This window comes from Gallinula chloropus, assembly GCF_964237585.1.
Source record: "Gallinula chloropus genome assembly, chromosome: 3".
In the NCBI taxonomy this organism is placed as follows: Eukaryota; Metazoa; Chordata; class Aves; order Gruiformes; family Rallidae; genus Gallinula; species Gallinula chloropus.
The window spans coordinates 35,051,690-35,067,822 of record NC_140087.1 but is presented as its reverse complement, the minus strand read 5'-3'; the positions used below and the strand labels follow the sequence as shown (position 1 = coordinate 35,067,822).

General features: G+C 43.3%; 1 protein-coding gene across 1 annotated transcript in view; it reads left to right on the top strand.

Annotated features, from left to right (window-relative positions):
- The window catches only part of AGPAT4 (1-acylglycerol-3-phosphate O-acyltransferase 4), a gene marked incomplete at its 3' end in the record, with an annotated part of 76,643 nt that overhangs the window by 35,043 nt on the left and 25,467 nt on the right, over positions 1-16,133 (top strand). Inside the window, exon 3 of the mRNA XM_084262175.1 lies at positions 9,621-9,790. Within this exon, the coding sequence (XP_084118301.1) occupies positions 9,621-9,790 (170 nt within the window). The remainder of the gene's footprint in view (positions 1-9,620; positions 9,791-16,133) is intronic.

Here is a 16,133-nt window from a genome sequence, read left to right as displayed (position 1 = left end):
ATCTGGGTCCTGCAGCACACCAAATGAAAAAGATATTAGCAGTGTACAAGGGGGGGGGGGGGGGAGTTGCCCTGCTTCAGAAGTGGTTGGTACAGATGCAGAGCTCCTCCTAGCTCCTTTTCTTAGCTGCTGACCAGGTTTAACTCATAATATATGGCTTTCTCAAATTATAAAAAAAAAAAAAAGTGCCTTCTGTTATCAAATGAAACATGGTGTTGTTCATCCAGAAGACTTCTGAGACTATCCCAGTGGAATGGATTATTTGCCCATTCTCTTCATCTCCCGTTCATGTAAAACCAACCTGGCTTACCCATACTGTCTTTTTTTCAACAACAAATACCCTTGGCTACTGAGGAATGAGAAGCAAAAGACTTCCTTTGTTCAAAGCTTAGGTTGCAATCTTGAATTGCCCTTCCACTCTGTCTCTCCTAGCCTCTTCTGTTCTAGCAGGTGAGTTCTTTTTTTGGCCTGTGACATGCAAAAGTTTACAAATACATCAGGTGTTTCATTCTAATCTCTGAAATATCCCGGTCAAAACTGGTAAAATTCTCAAACTGACTGTGCTCATCTAGTGGCCTCTGTGTTTAACCATTTGTAATTTTTACTTCTTGTTAGCTAGCGAGATTTTTTACTTGTGTTTGCATCTTCAATTATTTCCTTTTCTCTGTTTGTATAAACTGTAAGTCCTGTAAATAGCTGGCATTTCTTCTGAAAGATAATTAAATTTTGTCAGATTCTCAAGTTCTATTCAGAGCAAGCTGCTTCTAGCCCTTCTGGTATCAGGAAAGAGCTTGAAAAGAAACTAGACATTAAAATAACTGGTGGCAAGTTATTTTGTCCATGCATTTGGTGATTTATAATGTTTGGGAGCAGAATTGCAACCACTGCATAATTATAAGGGGGTGGGTTTTTTTTTAGTCTATCCATTTAAGATGGCACTTGCTTATGCTTAATGTAGGTCAACTTGCTCTCATTTAAGCTTCTGTTTTGGGATTTAGATAGTAATATGCCATTCTAACCATCAAAATGAGAACTGGAGTAATGTCGTATGTCCTGTACATCCAAGCTAATGTTGCTGCAGCAACGACTTCATCACTAGGACACTGAAGTTAGTTCCTGCACACTCCCCTGGGTAAGGCATGATGCAGGTCATACTTGATGAAAGCGTGCCAGGAGATGGATGTGTGATGATGGATTAGGTGGTATTTTGCTTTGTTCCAGGCTGGGTCTGCCTGCCAGAGTATGAAAGTGATTCGGTTGTCTCTCTAGAAAAGTGGCTGAACTAGGGGCTATCAGCATTACTGATCACTGCTGAACATTTAACACCTTTTAAGTTGTTTCTCACCAATTCTTTTTGTATTTCTTCTTCTAGCGCTCAGCTCTTAAGCCTGTAATTGCTTGTACAGTTGAGTGTTCTAGATTTCCTGGTTTGTGTACATCAAATACTGAATAATTTAATAAAAAGCATACTCTAATAGTGATGGAAACCTGACCTCAGCTACTGCTCGCTGAAATACAACACTTCCTTCTAGTAAGGACACAGCAAAACTTTCCCTAATATTCTGTGCATACATTTCTTATTCAGGAAAACTGCCTCATAGTGCAGACATCACATAGCAGTCGGGACAGAACCCCTCTGAGCAGGCTTCTCCAGAGTGCCTTCTGCAAGGCCACCTAAGCAAAACCTATTATTGCAGTGCATGCCAGAAACCCATGTTAAACTTCAAGAAGGTGATATGTAGTAGATAGTTGCATGCATATAGCAGTTGAGATAGTAGGTGATGCTGGTGGCTTGAGAGACACAGAGTTTGTGCAAGCTAAAAGATTAGGCTAGTGCTGTTAAATAGGTTCTACTGTCTGGAGCCCAACCTGTTTTTGGGGGTGCAATAGGGATTACTTTCTGTGAAGTGTGATTTGCTAGACATCATGAAGTACTGTGAGAGACAGTGCCTGATCACATGGATAACAAGAGGTTGTAGTGTATTTGGCCTTTACTCTATGGAATGATGCTGTCTGATTGGCTGAAGACAGTTGTGACAGAGTTTTAAAAAAGAAAAAACAAAGGATAATATAAATTATTTGCAGTCAAAAGTGTTGTCTCTTATTAGAGCAGTTGATGTACCTGGAAAACTGGAAAGGATTTGCATGCAGATAAGCCTTCAAGCCTAAAAGAGAAATTACAATCTTCAGGTTAAATTCAGATTGAGAATAGTTAATCAAGGGTTAAATTATCTATTCATCCATTAGCCTGTGAGAGGAAGAAGGGTTGGTACATACGGATTTGGGGAGAGTAGAGATACAGGACAGAGACAGACAGGGAAATGTCTGTGGACCACTGATATTAGTTAGAGATACATAGGCATGGAGCTGATGGAAACAGTAACTTCATAATCATGCTTTCCAACTATCTTCTGACTGGTTTTAATATATTGTAGACTAGGTTTTCTTTGAGAGAAAGCAGAAGTCACTCATATGAACCCACCAACATGGAAAAAAATGCACGTGCCCAAAACTTTCTTGGGGATGGCTTGCTAAGCGGAGCTGGTAGCTTTCAGACATTGTTTTGAGCTGTTGTCTCCCTGCTTGTAACTAATTCCCATGAAGAACTGGACAGTGAGGTCTTTATAATAACATATAATATAATAATGACTTAATGGTCATAATGTACCATTCTTGAAAGGTTTACTCAGGTAGGTAGGGAACAGTATTTTTTAAACTAAAGATACGCAGGTTTAAAAATAATAAAACTACAAGAGGGCCAAGGATGCATGAAAGAAATGTTATTTTCTGTGTGTATCTATATAGAAAGTTGCTGAAAACAAAGAGTTGAAACAAGAATTGTGTTTCGTTCTCTCTGCTAAGCAGTTCCTCTGCAGTGCTGCTCGTGTGCGCGGTAGGAAAAAGCCAGTAGCGTTTTAGGCAAAAGAAATCACATCCAGAGAGATGCAACCACCTGATTTCATGCCCATGCAAACCAAATGTTGGTGTCAGGAATTTACCAAGCAGCACTGTTTGTTGGTCCTAACTCCTTTGAGTAGCATATGCTATACTGACCTCAGCCATTTGTCATGAAAAAGACCCATTGACTTTGCTGGAATGTAAGACTGGTAAAGAAAAGTGCGTTACAAGAATTTCCTGCAAGCAAATGATGAAGTAAATGAATCTTGGAGCCTGAATATGTGATAGAGCTGGGCTGTGGTTATTTTTCTCCTTGCAAATACATCCAGTAACTAACTGTGATGGGTGGGGACTTAAGAGTCATCATTCCTCCTTTCCTCTGTGTTGATGATTTCTGTCCCTCAAAGCGTAGCCATGTAATTCATTGAAGTGTTATTCAAGGGAGCTGCTTACAGGATCTTCTGCTGGGACTAGGGCCAAAATCTCCAAAAGTAGACTTGCAGGCCATAGAGAGTGTTTTGTTTGGTTGGTTTTGTTTTCACATTTGCATGATTTTTCTTTCCATCAGCCTCCCACCTTTTGCTGCAGAGCTTTGAAGGAAGGGAAAAGAATTCCAAAGATAACAGTGATTATATCACCAGCTAGGGTAAATGGAGGTAGGTATTTGGTAGTGGTCCTTAGGCAAGAGGGGCCTGGATTTTGGCTCTCTTCTGTTTAAACCACTCAACTTACACATTTTCCTACAGGTAAAGACCAGGACCTTTGTCTTGGCATTGACCAGATTACTCCATTACACTTCAATGGCGCTCACATGCACACCTGCATGTATTGCTCACGCAGAGTAAAGAATGGAATGGGGCCTGCTTGGAGCTGGATTGCTGATGCCTTGTCTGGCCTGGCTCTGTGAATGACCTCCACCTCATCTTGGGGAAAGGGGGAAGGCATTGCTAGACATTCCAACTGCAAGTTCCCCTCCACCCAAGAACTAGCTTTTTTTTTGTTTGTTCCCTTCATGGGAAATATGTATTTTCAGATAATTTTTTTTTCTTGTAGATATGTGATAATGTTCCATCTCTGAGCTCCAACTGTTAAATGTACCTAATCAATGCAAGCTTACAAAAGCACTCCTGCCTTCAAGTTTTCCTCATAATAATTGGAGTTCCTGCAGAGATGGGGCTAAAGACCAGAAATGATTGGTCAGGCTAGATAGCATAGTGAAGCACTAGAATAGGCTGTGGGATCATCAATACTTGGAATTGTTTTACAAACCTCTTAGGCAGTTTTGTAGTTAATGTAGTAGGTATCATTCAGGGGTTTAATCCTGTCTGCCCTCTACACAGAGGGCTTTTGAGTATTTCAGAGAAGAGAATAGACTTGCTTTCCTTAGTTACACGTAGACTTACTTTGTTCTGTGGAAGATGTTTAGGAGGTGCACCTAGTAGGTGAAATTTGAAAATCTTGAAAGGTAGTAAATTGTGATTGTAATCCCTGCTTCCATAGACAGGCATGGACTGGACTACACTGTCAGTCTGCCTGTCACCTTAATTTGACTTTTCTTTTAATGCTTCCCCCAGTCCTTTATGCAGTGTACTCACCACACAACCATTCCTCCTGTCTGGCCTATGACATGGTGCTCACAGCTTGCCTGCTTGTGTAGCTCTCTATTTGTATAGGAGAGTTTACTGTACTTTTACCGTATGTTCCCATAAGAATTTTCAAAGTTCTCTTGGTGTTACATTGATACATACATTAAAGAAAATTTAGGATGTCATAAGGGAAACTGTTTTGTTCCCTTAAAAGTAGGTTATGTACTTACTGAGTCAATAGAAAACTATGCTTTTAGTTGCATGTTAGGCATTTTATGGTTAATCCTGTAAGCAAATGTTTTCATGGCTTATCAAGAATAGTTAGCTAATGGCATTACTAACAACTTTTGCAAAGAACAGCGTTAACTGTTCCAGTGACTCATTCTTGCAAAACTGAGCCTCAGTAAACTCTGTGTTTTTCCTCCCTTAAATGTTTTTCATAAAACTAGTTATAGTTCAGGTCAGCCTTGGAGACGTTTTCTTTTTAGTTACTCGTTCTGAGGCACTGAGGCAGTTGAAGTTTGTGCAGTGAAGTACTGGGAAGCAGTCTGCTCTCTCAGGAGGTAGGGGCTGTTCAGGGTAGCAGGGTGAGGGTTTCTTAATTCCAGAAAAGTAAAAAAAATCTCAAAATTCTTAAGCAGCCTGAGTATCTGTATTAGGCTGGTGAAGGTATGTTTCCTTCCTACCATCAGCTTATCCTGAAGCTACTTGTAATCATAGAATCATAGAATTGCAGGGGTTGGAAGGGACCTCGAGAGATCATCGGGTCCAACCCCCCTGCCAAAGCAGCTCCCTAGGACATATCACTCAGATAGGTGTCCAGACGGGTCTTGAATATCTGCAGAGAAGGAGACTCCACCACCTCCCTGGGCAGCCTGTCCCAGGGCTCTGTCACCCTCACTGCGAAAAAGTTCTTCCGCATGTGGGTGCGGAACTTCCTGTGCTCCAACTTGCAGCCATTGCCCCTTGTCCTGTCTCCACAGACCACTGAAAAGGGGCTGGCTGATTCCCCCTGCATCCCCTGCTTTAGATAGTTATAGACCTTAATTAGGTCCCCCCTTAGTCTTCTCAAGGCTGAACAGTCCCAACTTACTCAGCCTTTCCTCATAGGGGAGATGCTCCAGGCCCTTAATCATCTTCGTAGCCCTTCTCTGGACTCTCTCCAGGAGATCCCTGTCCTTTTTATACCAAGGAGCCCAGAACTGGACACAACACTCCAGGTGGGGCCTGACCAGGGCAGAGTAGAGGGGGAGGATCACCTCCTTTGACCTGCTGGCCACACTCCTCCGGATGCATCCCAGGATCCCATTGGCTCTCTTAGCCACCAGTGCACACTGCTGGCTCATGGCCAACCTGTCATCAATCAGGACCCCCAGGTCCTTCTCCACTGAGCTCTTCTCCAGCAGGTCATCCCCCAGCCTGTACTGATACAAATGGTTGTTCCTCCCCAGGTGCAAGACTTTACACTTGCTTTTGTTGAACTTCATATGGTTTCTAACTGCCCAGCTCTCCAGCCTGTCCAGGTGTCTGGATGGCAGCGCAGTGTTCCTGTGTCAGCCACTCCTCCCAGCTTTGTATCATCAGGTACTTGTTGAGGGTGGATGCTATTCCTTCATCAAGGTCGTCAGTGAAGATATTAAACAGGACTGGACCCAACACCGAGCCCTGGGGAACACCGCTAGTCACAGGTCTCCAGTCAGATTCTGCTCCTCGAATCACAACCCTCTGGGCTCGGTCCGACAGCCAATTCTCAACCCACCTCACCGTCCACTCATCTATCCCATGCTTTCTCAGCTTTGCTATCAGGATGTACTGCAAGGACTCTGCCTTCAAAGCAGGGATGAGATTTCAAGTTCTTTTGGTTTTTTTTTCTCCTTCCTTTGCATTAATTCTGCATAATTGTCACTGAAGGAGTTGGTTTGCAAGGTAGAAAACCCCCGCCCCCCACCCATGACGTGGGTGAATGTGACTTTACCAGCTCAGTTGTGACGTACAACTTCAAAAACGTCATGAAAGGGGGTGGGGAGAAGCCTTAGAAATCTTGGACCAGCCTTGATTTGGAGCAGGGAAAATCTTTTTTCTTCCAAAATAGTCTTCTGACTGGTGTACAAAGAGGAGGAAACTTGCACTGATTGTGTACACTGTGAAGGAAGGAAAGGGAATGTGTATGAATGACCTTGTGCTGCTGAGCCACCACAGCAAGTTTCTGGGTAATAAATTTCTGTGGCAGATTGTGGAAGAAAGCTGGTGGCATGATGCAAGAGCAGCACAAACTGACACTACTAATCATTGCTGGAGAACCACAAAGAGGATGGGAAGAGAGAGGAAAGAGTAAGGAAAATGAGGGGAAGAAACATGTTAAGAACTTAAAGGCTGTCACATGTATTTATTGTATTTAATGCAGAGGCATTCAGAGCCTGTTTCGTATTTCTGCAGCAACTGTGTGAGCCCATCGGTGACAAATGAGTATGCAAAGTGAGAAATAGGGACCTATTACTGCAGTGTTTGTCCAAACAAAAATCTTGTTTATGTAAGCCTAAGGAATCAAACCACCTAGAAATATTTTTATCGGGGTTTTTTTTGGAATGTATTTGAGACTGAAAATATGTAACAGAAGATTTCTATGCATGTGGCATGTCAAGATAGTGAGATTTGTGATGTATTAGGTTTTTTTCAAATTGCTTAGGAAAAGACAAAATAAAAACACACTTGAAGTGGGATTCTTTGAAGTTGTTTTGTTGGTGGTTTTTTTTTTTTTTTCTTCTCAGGTAAAGTTGGCTTTTTCTTCAAGGGAGCCTCATGGTTATCTCTTGTTTTAGGGAATAGGTTTAGTGACAAGAGAGGTTAAAAAAGAAAATCCCATCTGGCAGACATTTCTTCTCTCAGTTGGGTTCCTAGTTAAACAAAAAGCAAACTAATCCTGTCACAAATATCCTTTCTTTTCTGTGTTTGTGTTCTGCCCCAGGATATCACTGTAGATTCTGTAAAGGTTTGCAAATTACAGCATGGCGATGTGTTTTTTCCAATTATTATTCAATTTTGTTGTGTTTTGGGGAGTGTGGAGGAGTTTATTTCCAATCAAGTCTAATAGAAAGCTACACCCTTGGAAAGATTTGAAATTGTGAATGTGTTAGAAGGCAGACTTTAGCAGAAGTCTGGAAGTGCAGCCGTATGTATGCACTGCTGTATCCCCACGCCTGTCTTGCCAAGATGTGAGCATCTTTGGCTTCGTTGGGAAATGGGTTTCCAGCCAGTGAACTCATTGTCCTGTTAACATGGGGCAGTTTAGGTTTCCTTCCAGTCACTGAGTGTTGTTTTGGTTCATGATAGGATGCATTGAATAATGCATACTACTGCCATGATAGTAGCTACCTGCCCTGCCAGAGGGCTGACAAGTCATTTATTGGTTCCATAAATATGGTTTTATCATATTAAGGTAATGTTATTTGAATAGAGGTTGTCTATTAGCCTGTCTAATGCTGCTAGGTGAAATTCATTCATGTCGCTAATGCCTGTTCTCCAGTGTACAGCACAGTGTCATCCAAAAGCTTCTGGCAATTAATTTTGCTAATGATGACTGAAAATGTAGGTGACTTGTTACTGTTTTCAGTTGCTAGTTGTGGCTAGTGAGGGACCTAAATTGAAAGGATTTCAGAAGTGTTTCAAAAATTGGCCTGGTTTCAATCTTCCCTGAGGTGAATGAGGATTTGTGGTGCTTTGGGCTGCCTGAAGGCAGCAGAGCATTGTGGGTGCCTCATCCTTCCAGCAGGGACATTCATATGATACAGGCATGCCCTGAGGTAGGCTTCATTTGGTGAAGAACAACTTCTTGCATTAGACGTTTGCACTGGTGCAGAAGTTTTGTGATAGCTTTGATAGGAAGCAGTTGTGTCTCTTAGCTCCTCTGCTTTTCCGTCCTGATAGACAGCATTCCTTAGTCCCATGGTCCCTCCAGCTCAGGGCATGAGTTGCTTGAGGAGAGCCATTTGGTTTAGATTTTCTTTTTCCATCTCCATGGAGATAGAGCTCTCCAAGCTTGTTGGCTTTTCTGGCTCTCTTTAACTTCCTGTGCCCCAGATCTGAGAGGCTTTGCTAAATAAGGATTTGGTTTGCAGGTCTTCTGGTTGGGCTTATAGTTACAAGCAAAACAAATACAAAACTTAACTTGTCTGCTCTTGATAATGGGATAAGCCAATAGGAAGGTGAAGGCTACAGGATGGTCACTAGGAGGCTGCTGACAAACCACTTCCAGCTTGTAAGTGCAGCTATGTTTCAAATAGCTCTCACTGTCCTACCAATCCTTGTATCATTTCTTAAAACTAGGTTTTGGGAACAAATCTGTGTGTGAATCCAAAGTGATTTTCAGGTGTTTAACAGTGATTGCCTTGTTTCCCTACCCCTTCTCTGCCCCCCTATTTGCTTCATCAGTTCATCAGCTAACGGATGTGCAGATAGTTATGCAATTAATAACTGTTCTTGGCTCTGCACAGTTTGCGAGCCACCCACCTTGTCTTTGATTTGGGGATGGATGTTCCTTACAGTCTGAGCTATTGGCTTTGCTCTGGATGATTGATACAGCCCTGTCAAATGTAGAATGCATCAGTCATAGCAGGGAATGTAAGTTCTGACAAGTTAACAGGATCATACATAAAATTTCCATGTAACAGACCTGGTTCCAGGTGTCTTGTTCAAACTGCCTTCTGGTCTCTAATTGTTTTTAGAGGAGCGTGAGGACCTGTATATGGCAAGAATAGGTGTGTTTTCTTCTACAAGCTTGTTCTGTTCTTCATGTAATTTTGTGGTAAACCATAAATAACAATTTCACATGTGATTTGGTACAATAACTCGCAGCACTGAATTTGCAATTTTCCAATAAATTAAACTTTTTATCGATATTACTGTGAAAAAATTCTGCTCCCTTCCTCCATGCAGTCTTATTTTCTTTCTCTCCTCTGTTCCCCCCAGCCCCGCACCTTGCTGTACCAAGATGTGTGGTTTATGTTCAGCATTTCAGCTTCGTAACAGCCCTTTCTTTGCCATGTGCTGTTGAGATGGCTGATGTTTTTTCAATGTGCTCTTAATCTGAGGCTTTGCACACTCTATGTACATTCATTTATTTCTTGTTCTTTATTCCAGAGATGGTGATGTTGCTGGAATGGTGGTCAGGCACCGATTGCACGCTCTACACTGACCCAGAGAGTTACCACAAATATGGGAAGGAGAATGCCATCGTAATCCTTAATCACAACTTTGAAATTGACTTTCTTTGTGGTTGGAACTTTTGTGAAAGATTTGGAGTCTTGGGGGTGAGTTTTATTTAGCATTTGAAAGAAACTTCCTCTCTTTAGATGTGGGGGAAAAAACCCCACAAAACATATTCTTTGGTTTTAAAATTTGTCAAATCTGTGTTGAAATTTCACAGAATCACTAGGATGGAAAAAACCTTTGAGATTATCAAGTCCAACCATACCTGTCCTCTACTAAACCATATCCCTGAGCACCTCATCTACCCATCTTTTAAATACATCCAGGGTCAGTGACTCAACCACCTCCCTGGGCAGCCTGTTCCAATGACCTTTCAGTGAAGAACTTTTTCCTAATGTATAATCTGAACATAACCTGGCACATCTTGAACCCATTCCCCCTCACCCTATCACCTGTTGCTTGGGTGAAGAGACCAACACCCATCTCTCTACAACCGCCTCTCAGGTAACTGTAGGCAGCCATAGGGTCCCCCCTCAGCCTCCTCTTGTCCGGGCTGAACAACCCCTGTTCCCTCAGCCTCTCCTCGTAAGGTTTGGTCTCCAGCCCCTTTACCAGCCTGGTTGCCCTTCTCTGGATATGCTCCAGGACCTCACTGTCTGTCTTACAGTGAGGGGCCCAAAACTGGACACAGCACTTGAGGTGCATCCTCACCAATGCTGAGTACAGGGGCACAATCCCTTCCCTGGACCTGCTGGCCTCGCTGTTTCTGATACAAGCCAGGATGCCATTGGCCTTCTTGGACACCTGGGCACACTGCTGGCTCATGTTCAGCCTGCAGTCAACCAACACCCCCAGGTCCTTCTCCACCTGACAGCTTTCCAGCCACTCTTACCCAAGCCTGTAGCTCTGCACGGGGTTGTTCTGTCCCAGGTGCAGGACTCTGCACTTGGCCTTGTTAAACTTCATCCCATTGGTCTCAGCCTGTGGATCCAGCCTGTCCACATCCCTCTGAAGAGCCTCCCTACCCTCAGCAGATCAACACTTCCTCCCAGCTCAGTGTCATCACAAATTTACTGAGGGAACATTCAATCCCTTCATCCAGGTCACTGATAAAGATGTTGAATGGTATAAATATGGACCCAGGACTGAGCCCTGTGGAACACCACTTGTGACCAGCCTCCAGCTGGATTTAGCTCCATTTACCACAAGTCTTTGGGCCCGGCCATCCAGCCAGTTTTTACCCAGCAGAGTGTGCCTGTCCAAGCCAGTGGCAGCCAGTGTCTCAGCCAGAATGCTGTGAGAAACGTTGTCAAAGACCTTGCTGAAGTCAAGGTACACTACATCCACAGCCTTCCCCTCATCCACTAAGCAGGTCACCTTGTCACAGAAGGTGATCAGGTTAGTTTGTCAGGACCTGCCTTTTGTAAACCCATGACTGGGCCTGATCACTCTGTTGTCGTGCGTGTGCTGTATGACAGCACTCAAGATGACCCATTCCATGATATTCCCTGGCACTGAGGTCAGACTGACAGGTCTGTAGTTACCTGGATCTTCCCTCTGACCCTTGTTGTAAATGGGTGCAACATCTGCCAGCCTCCAGTCTAGTGGAGCTTCCCCAGTCAGCCAGGACCACTGATAGATGATGGAAAGGGGTTTGGCAAACATGTCCACCAGCTCCCTCAATACCCTTGGGTGGAACCCATCTGGCCCCATTGACTTGTGAATGTCTAATTGGCCCAGCAGGTCTCCAACCATTTCCTCCTAGACCATCGGAGTTTTGTTCTGCTCTCCCTCCCCGTCTTCCACCTTGTGAGGCTGAGTATCCAGGGTACATCTCACCTTACTATTGCAGGCTGAGGCTCAGCCACTGTCCAGACATAGAGGTGAACCTAAAGCAACGCAGTGCTGCAACTATGTGGAACACTGAGGCAGGGTTGCTTGGACATTCACAGACATTTTAAAAACATTACAGTTAAAGCCCATGAAGGAGATTTTTATTTTATTTATTTATTTTTAACCTCTGGAGGTCATTACAGTTGTTTCTGTCTGTGTGCTCACTAGGTAACTGTTATGGTTCATTGTGCTGCAGAAAGATGTGCTGTTCAGTGATTCTCTCCCACTGAGTTGTAGAATTTGTTTGCTTTCTGCAGTGTAGTCTTACAAATTGCAGCTTGAATTTGAGTGATGTAGAGTCCATCTCTCAGAATGAAAGAGCTGCCATCTCAAGTGAAAGCAGTAACCAGGTTATAGCTAGTAAGAGAGAGGGGAAGGAGGAGTTATCCATAGTTGAATACACTATTACAGCTAGGAGTACATGTGCATTTGTTTTCAGGTCTGGGCTTTTTGTTTCCCTTATCAGCTCAGGGGGAAGACTCATGCCCTCCTTCTGAGCCAGCTGGACTTCTGTAGTGGTGAAAACATTCTCTACCTACAAGGAATTTAGATAAGTGTTCCCTCCTCCTAGGAAGGCAGACAAACGCCTCATGTTGGTGGTTTTCTGTAACATCCTCTTCTAACTTTGCTACTGTCCACTGTCAAAAGTCCTGATCTTGGTCTGTGTGAGCCTATAACTTTTTGCAGTCTTTCCTTTGGACTCTGGCACTTTCTGGACATTTAGGCACCACTCCAGTCACTTTCAAATTATAGTAATGACAGCCTTAAAAAAAGGGGGGGACAGGGGTGGCCTTAAAACTGCAGGGAAATGAACCCTTACAGGTCCTGCCTGTTACCAAAAGGAATGTTGGCTCCTGGTTCCTGAGAAACAATTCTACTGTCATGTGTAGGACTTGAGCTCAGAGCTGGGGGATAGCATGAGACATGTAAGGAACCTGTTTCTGGCAGGCAGATATACATTCCAAAACAGTTCTCCCTTCTATGTCCTCATTCTACAGTGATGCTTTGCTATAGTCTTTCTAATTTTGTAATCCTAATGGCTACAGGTCTCTGAATATAACTGTGGTTTAGAGGGGAAGGTGCTGCTTCAGAAAGCACCATGGTAGAAAATTAAAGGATTATGTCCTGTTTTGGCTAGGATAGATTTTCACAGGTAGCCAAGACAGGTGAGCCAGGCTGGCCAAGGGTGTTTTCTATACCATCTCATGTTATGCTCACCAACAAAAGGGGCTAGCTGGGAAGAGGTTTCATGTGGCTCCACGATCGTCTGTGTAGCCTTAGTGTTTGGTTGGTCATCAGGTTGGTAAAGTGCCTTGTGTTACTACTGCTACTAATGTACTACTCATTAGCTTTAATAATTTTTTTTTACAGCTTCCCAAGGTAATCAGGGTTATGTTAATTCCTTATATTGTTCCCTACGCATAAGAAAACGGCTACATAGAAGCATAACTGTTCAACAGTTACAGTACTGCACAAAATTACCCCCCCTTTTTTTTTTTCAGATGCTGACAGTTATTACTCAGCTTGTATTTTTGCTTTTCTTAGGATTCTTTTAGGAACTGATAGATGTTGGTTTTATAATTTAATTTAAAAGAAAAAAAAAGCCCAGACTATTTTGGTCTTAAGTAAGGTACTGTGGTTTTATTTCCTAGAAGGTATTCCAGGAGGAAATAGTTCCCATGTGCTCTCATTTGTGTAGATGTCTTTACACAGCAAAGCAGTGCATTTCCCTCATGGGGTAAGCAGTTGAGGTTCATGTTAAGCCAGGTTAAAAAAAATAATTGAAAATGACACACAATCAGATCCCTGATTAGACTGTCTACATTGGAATGTACTTGGGGCAGCACAAGAGAGAGTGAATGAATAGAGATGGAGGGCTGTGCTGGTTTTGGCTGGGATAAAGTTAACTTTCCTTATAGTAGCTAGCATTGGGCTGTGTTTTGGGTTGGCACTGGAAACAGTGTTGATTTTTTTGTTATTGCTGAGCAGTGCTTACACAGAGACTAGTCCTCTTCTGCTTCTCATCTCACCAGTGAGGAGGCTGGGGGTGCACAAGGAGTTGAGAGGGCACATAGCCAGGCCAGCTGACCCCAACTGACCAAAGGGGTATTCCATGCCATATGATGTCATGCTTAGCATATAACTAGGGAAGCTACTGAGGAGGTGGGATTGCTGCTCAGAGATAGAAAGAACATTGAGTTTTGGGTTGGTTTGGGTTGGGTTTTTCTTTCTGCAGGTGGTGAGCAGTTGCATTTGTGCATCACTTATTATTATTTTCCTTTGTTATCCTGTTATCACAAGGTTTTTCTTCTGTTCTCCACCCCATCCCGGGGATGGGGTGGGAGAGAGAGGAGTGAGTGAGCAAGTGGCTGCATGGTGCTTAGTTACTGGCTAGGGTTAAACCATGAAAAGGGTGTAGTTTGGTTTGACTTTGTGCTGCCTTACACAAGTTTGCAGTGTTTGAAGCACTAAAGTTTGGTGTGGCAACACAGGAATAAAAGAATGCTGAGGGTTGCCATTTGGGAAAAGAAATAACGAGAAAAAGGCAAATGTCTGTGATTTCTAAGTGGTGTCCCAGCCTCCAGCATTTTGTGGCTCAGGGACTTTGTGAGCCAGTGGGATTTTATATTTTATGCTGTTTAACTCTGTGAAGTTTCTATGCAAACTTTACGTATCTATCCTAAGATGACCACATGTCCACTGCAGATAAAAAGGAAATCTTACACATGCCATCCTAACTTTTTCATCTGGTCTAGTGCTTCTCTGCCCTGTTCTGGCTTGTTTCAGACAGACATTCTCTCTCTCCTGCCTTAACTAATCCAGTGAAGAAAGGAGAGATGGCTGGAGAAGAGGGAAGAGGGAGAAGGTGAAGGCAACTTAGAGCTGAAGGAGTTGGGACTGATAGTACTTGGCTGCAGCACGCAGACAGAATGGCTTGTGACATCCAGCTGCACCCTGCAGCCCTGGTAAACAGCAATGCTCTGAAGTGTCTCAGGCCTGTGTCCAGATTGTATTTTACAGCTTGAACTTCTGTTAAATGAAGCCATTGAATGCTGTATTTTTTTGCTTGGTTTTGCTCACTTAGAAACAGGTTTCCTTAAACCTGTCTTTCCTCCTTTGGCCACAAAAGAAAAAAGTTTTTTCCCTTTCATTTTTGTTTTTACTCCTGATACGGTAACTGCCCCTCCTGGTCTTAGTTGCAACATTCCATCTGTACATTGCTCTGCTCCTCCTTTAGTCTCTCTTTTCCTGTACTGTTTTTCTGCTTTGTCCTTAGCAAAATTGCCATAGACCCAACAGGTTTATTATGCTCTGTCACTTCAGTTTTGTTTTTATCAATGTGGTTTTAGGGGGTTTGCTGTTTGCAGGGGGGGAATGGAAGGGGGGAAGCAGGAGTAGCACAAGCTCTTGTTTGGTGTCAAGTTTGTGAATTTGAGTACTCTTGTAATGACACAGTTCTTGTACATAGATGGCAAGAGGTTCTCTGCTTTCATAGAAGTTTTCTTTAAATGGCAAAAAGAACCAAAGAAAGTGCTAAGAATTTGACAAGTATGTGTGGAGGAGGAAAAAAGAAAAAATAACAACATTCTAACATTTATTTTACTTAATTTTTTTTCTTTAATGTGATATTTTTGGAGCAACCGTTTAAAATGCTAGAGGGCACTGGGTTGACAGTGCTGAGTGAGAGCCAAGGATCTCTTTGTCTATAGTAGAGAAGGAGAAAACCACATAAAGAAGCAATTCTGTACTTGTTTTTACTCTTGCAAGTTATTGTAGCCACGGAGATTGTCTCGCTGGCTTCAGTGGCACTCTATGCAGCTGAATTTACTGATGTGTAAAACACCTTAGAAAGGTTTTTGCTGGTGGTTGGAAATTAGAAGGAAGCAAACTTCAGACAAACCAATGTTCAGCTTAAGTTATTAATCACTCCTCTGTTCTACTTGTGTTTTTTGTGAAGGGATCTTCTTTTGTTTTCGCTCCTTGGTGTTTGTCATGCACGTGTACCCACCTTGTGCTGCCACACCTCAACGAGGTGTGTAGGAGGAGGGAATATAGGGGTGCTTGATGTCAAGTCAGCATCACGCTGCCATGGGCAGCACAGGCTGCCGTGGGGATGGCAGAGTCCTGATGACTCCTGGTACAGAGGTGGTTGCAACAAGTTGCAAGGGAAGGAGAAGCTGTGCTGCCAGTTTGGCTTGCTGTGGAGTCAGGCACAGCACAGCCCCAGCTGGGTAACTCCAGCACCAGTGTTTCCGCACCAGTGTTTCCTAATAAAAGTCAGGGCTGTTACGATCCTGAGCCAGGGTGACTTTGGTGATTGTGTTGTGGATGCTCTGCTTTTCCACCCCATGCTAGTGCAACATCTGATGAGATGCCAGCTCTGATGTCTGTGTGTTGCTCTGTTGTATAAATATATGTGGTCTTGGTCAGAGGTCCCTTCACGCTGCTGTGCCCTTGCTTTTTCTCTACCTGTGCCATTCCAGTCCTTGGATTACCTTCTTAGTGGTGTACAGCCTAGCTGCTGTATCTGCATTTAAAACACATCACTAG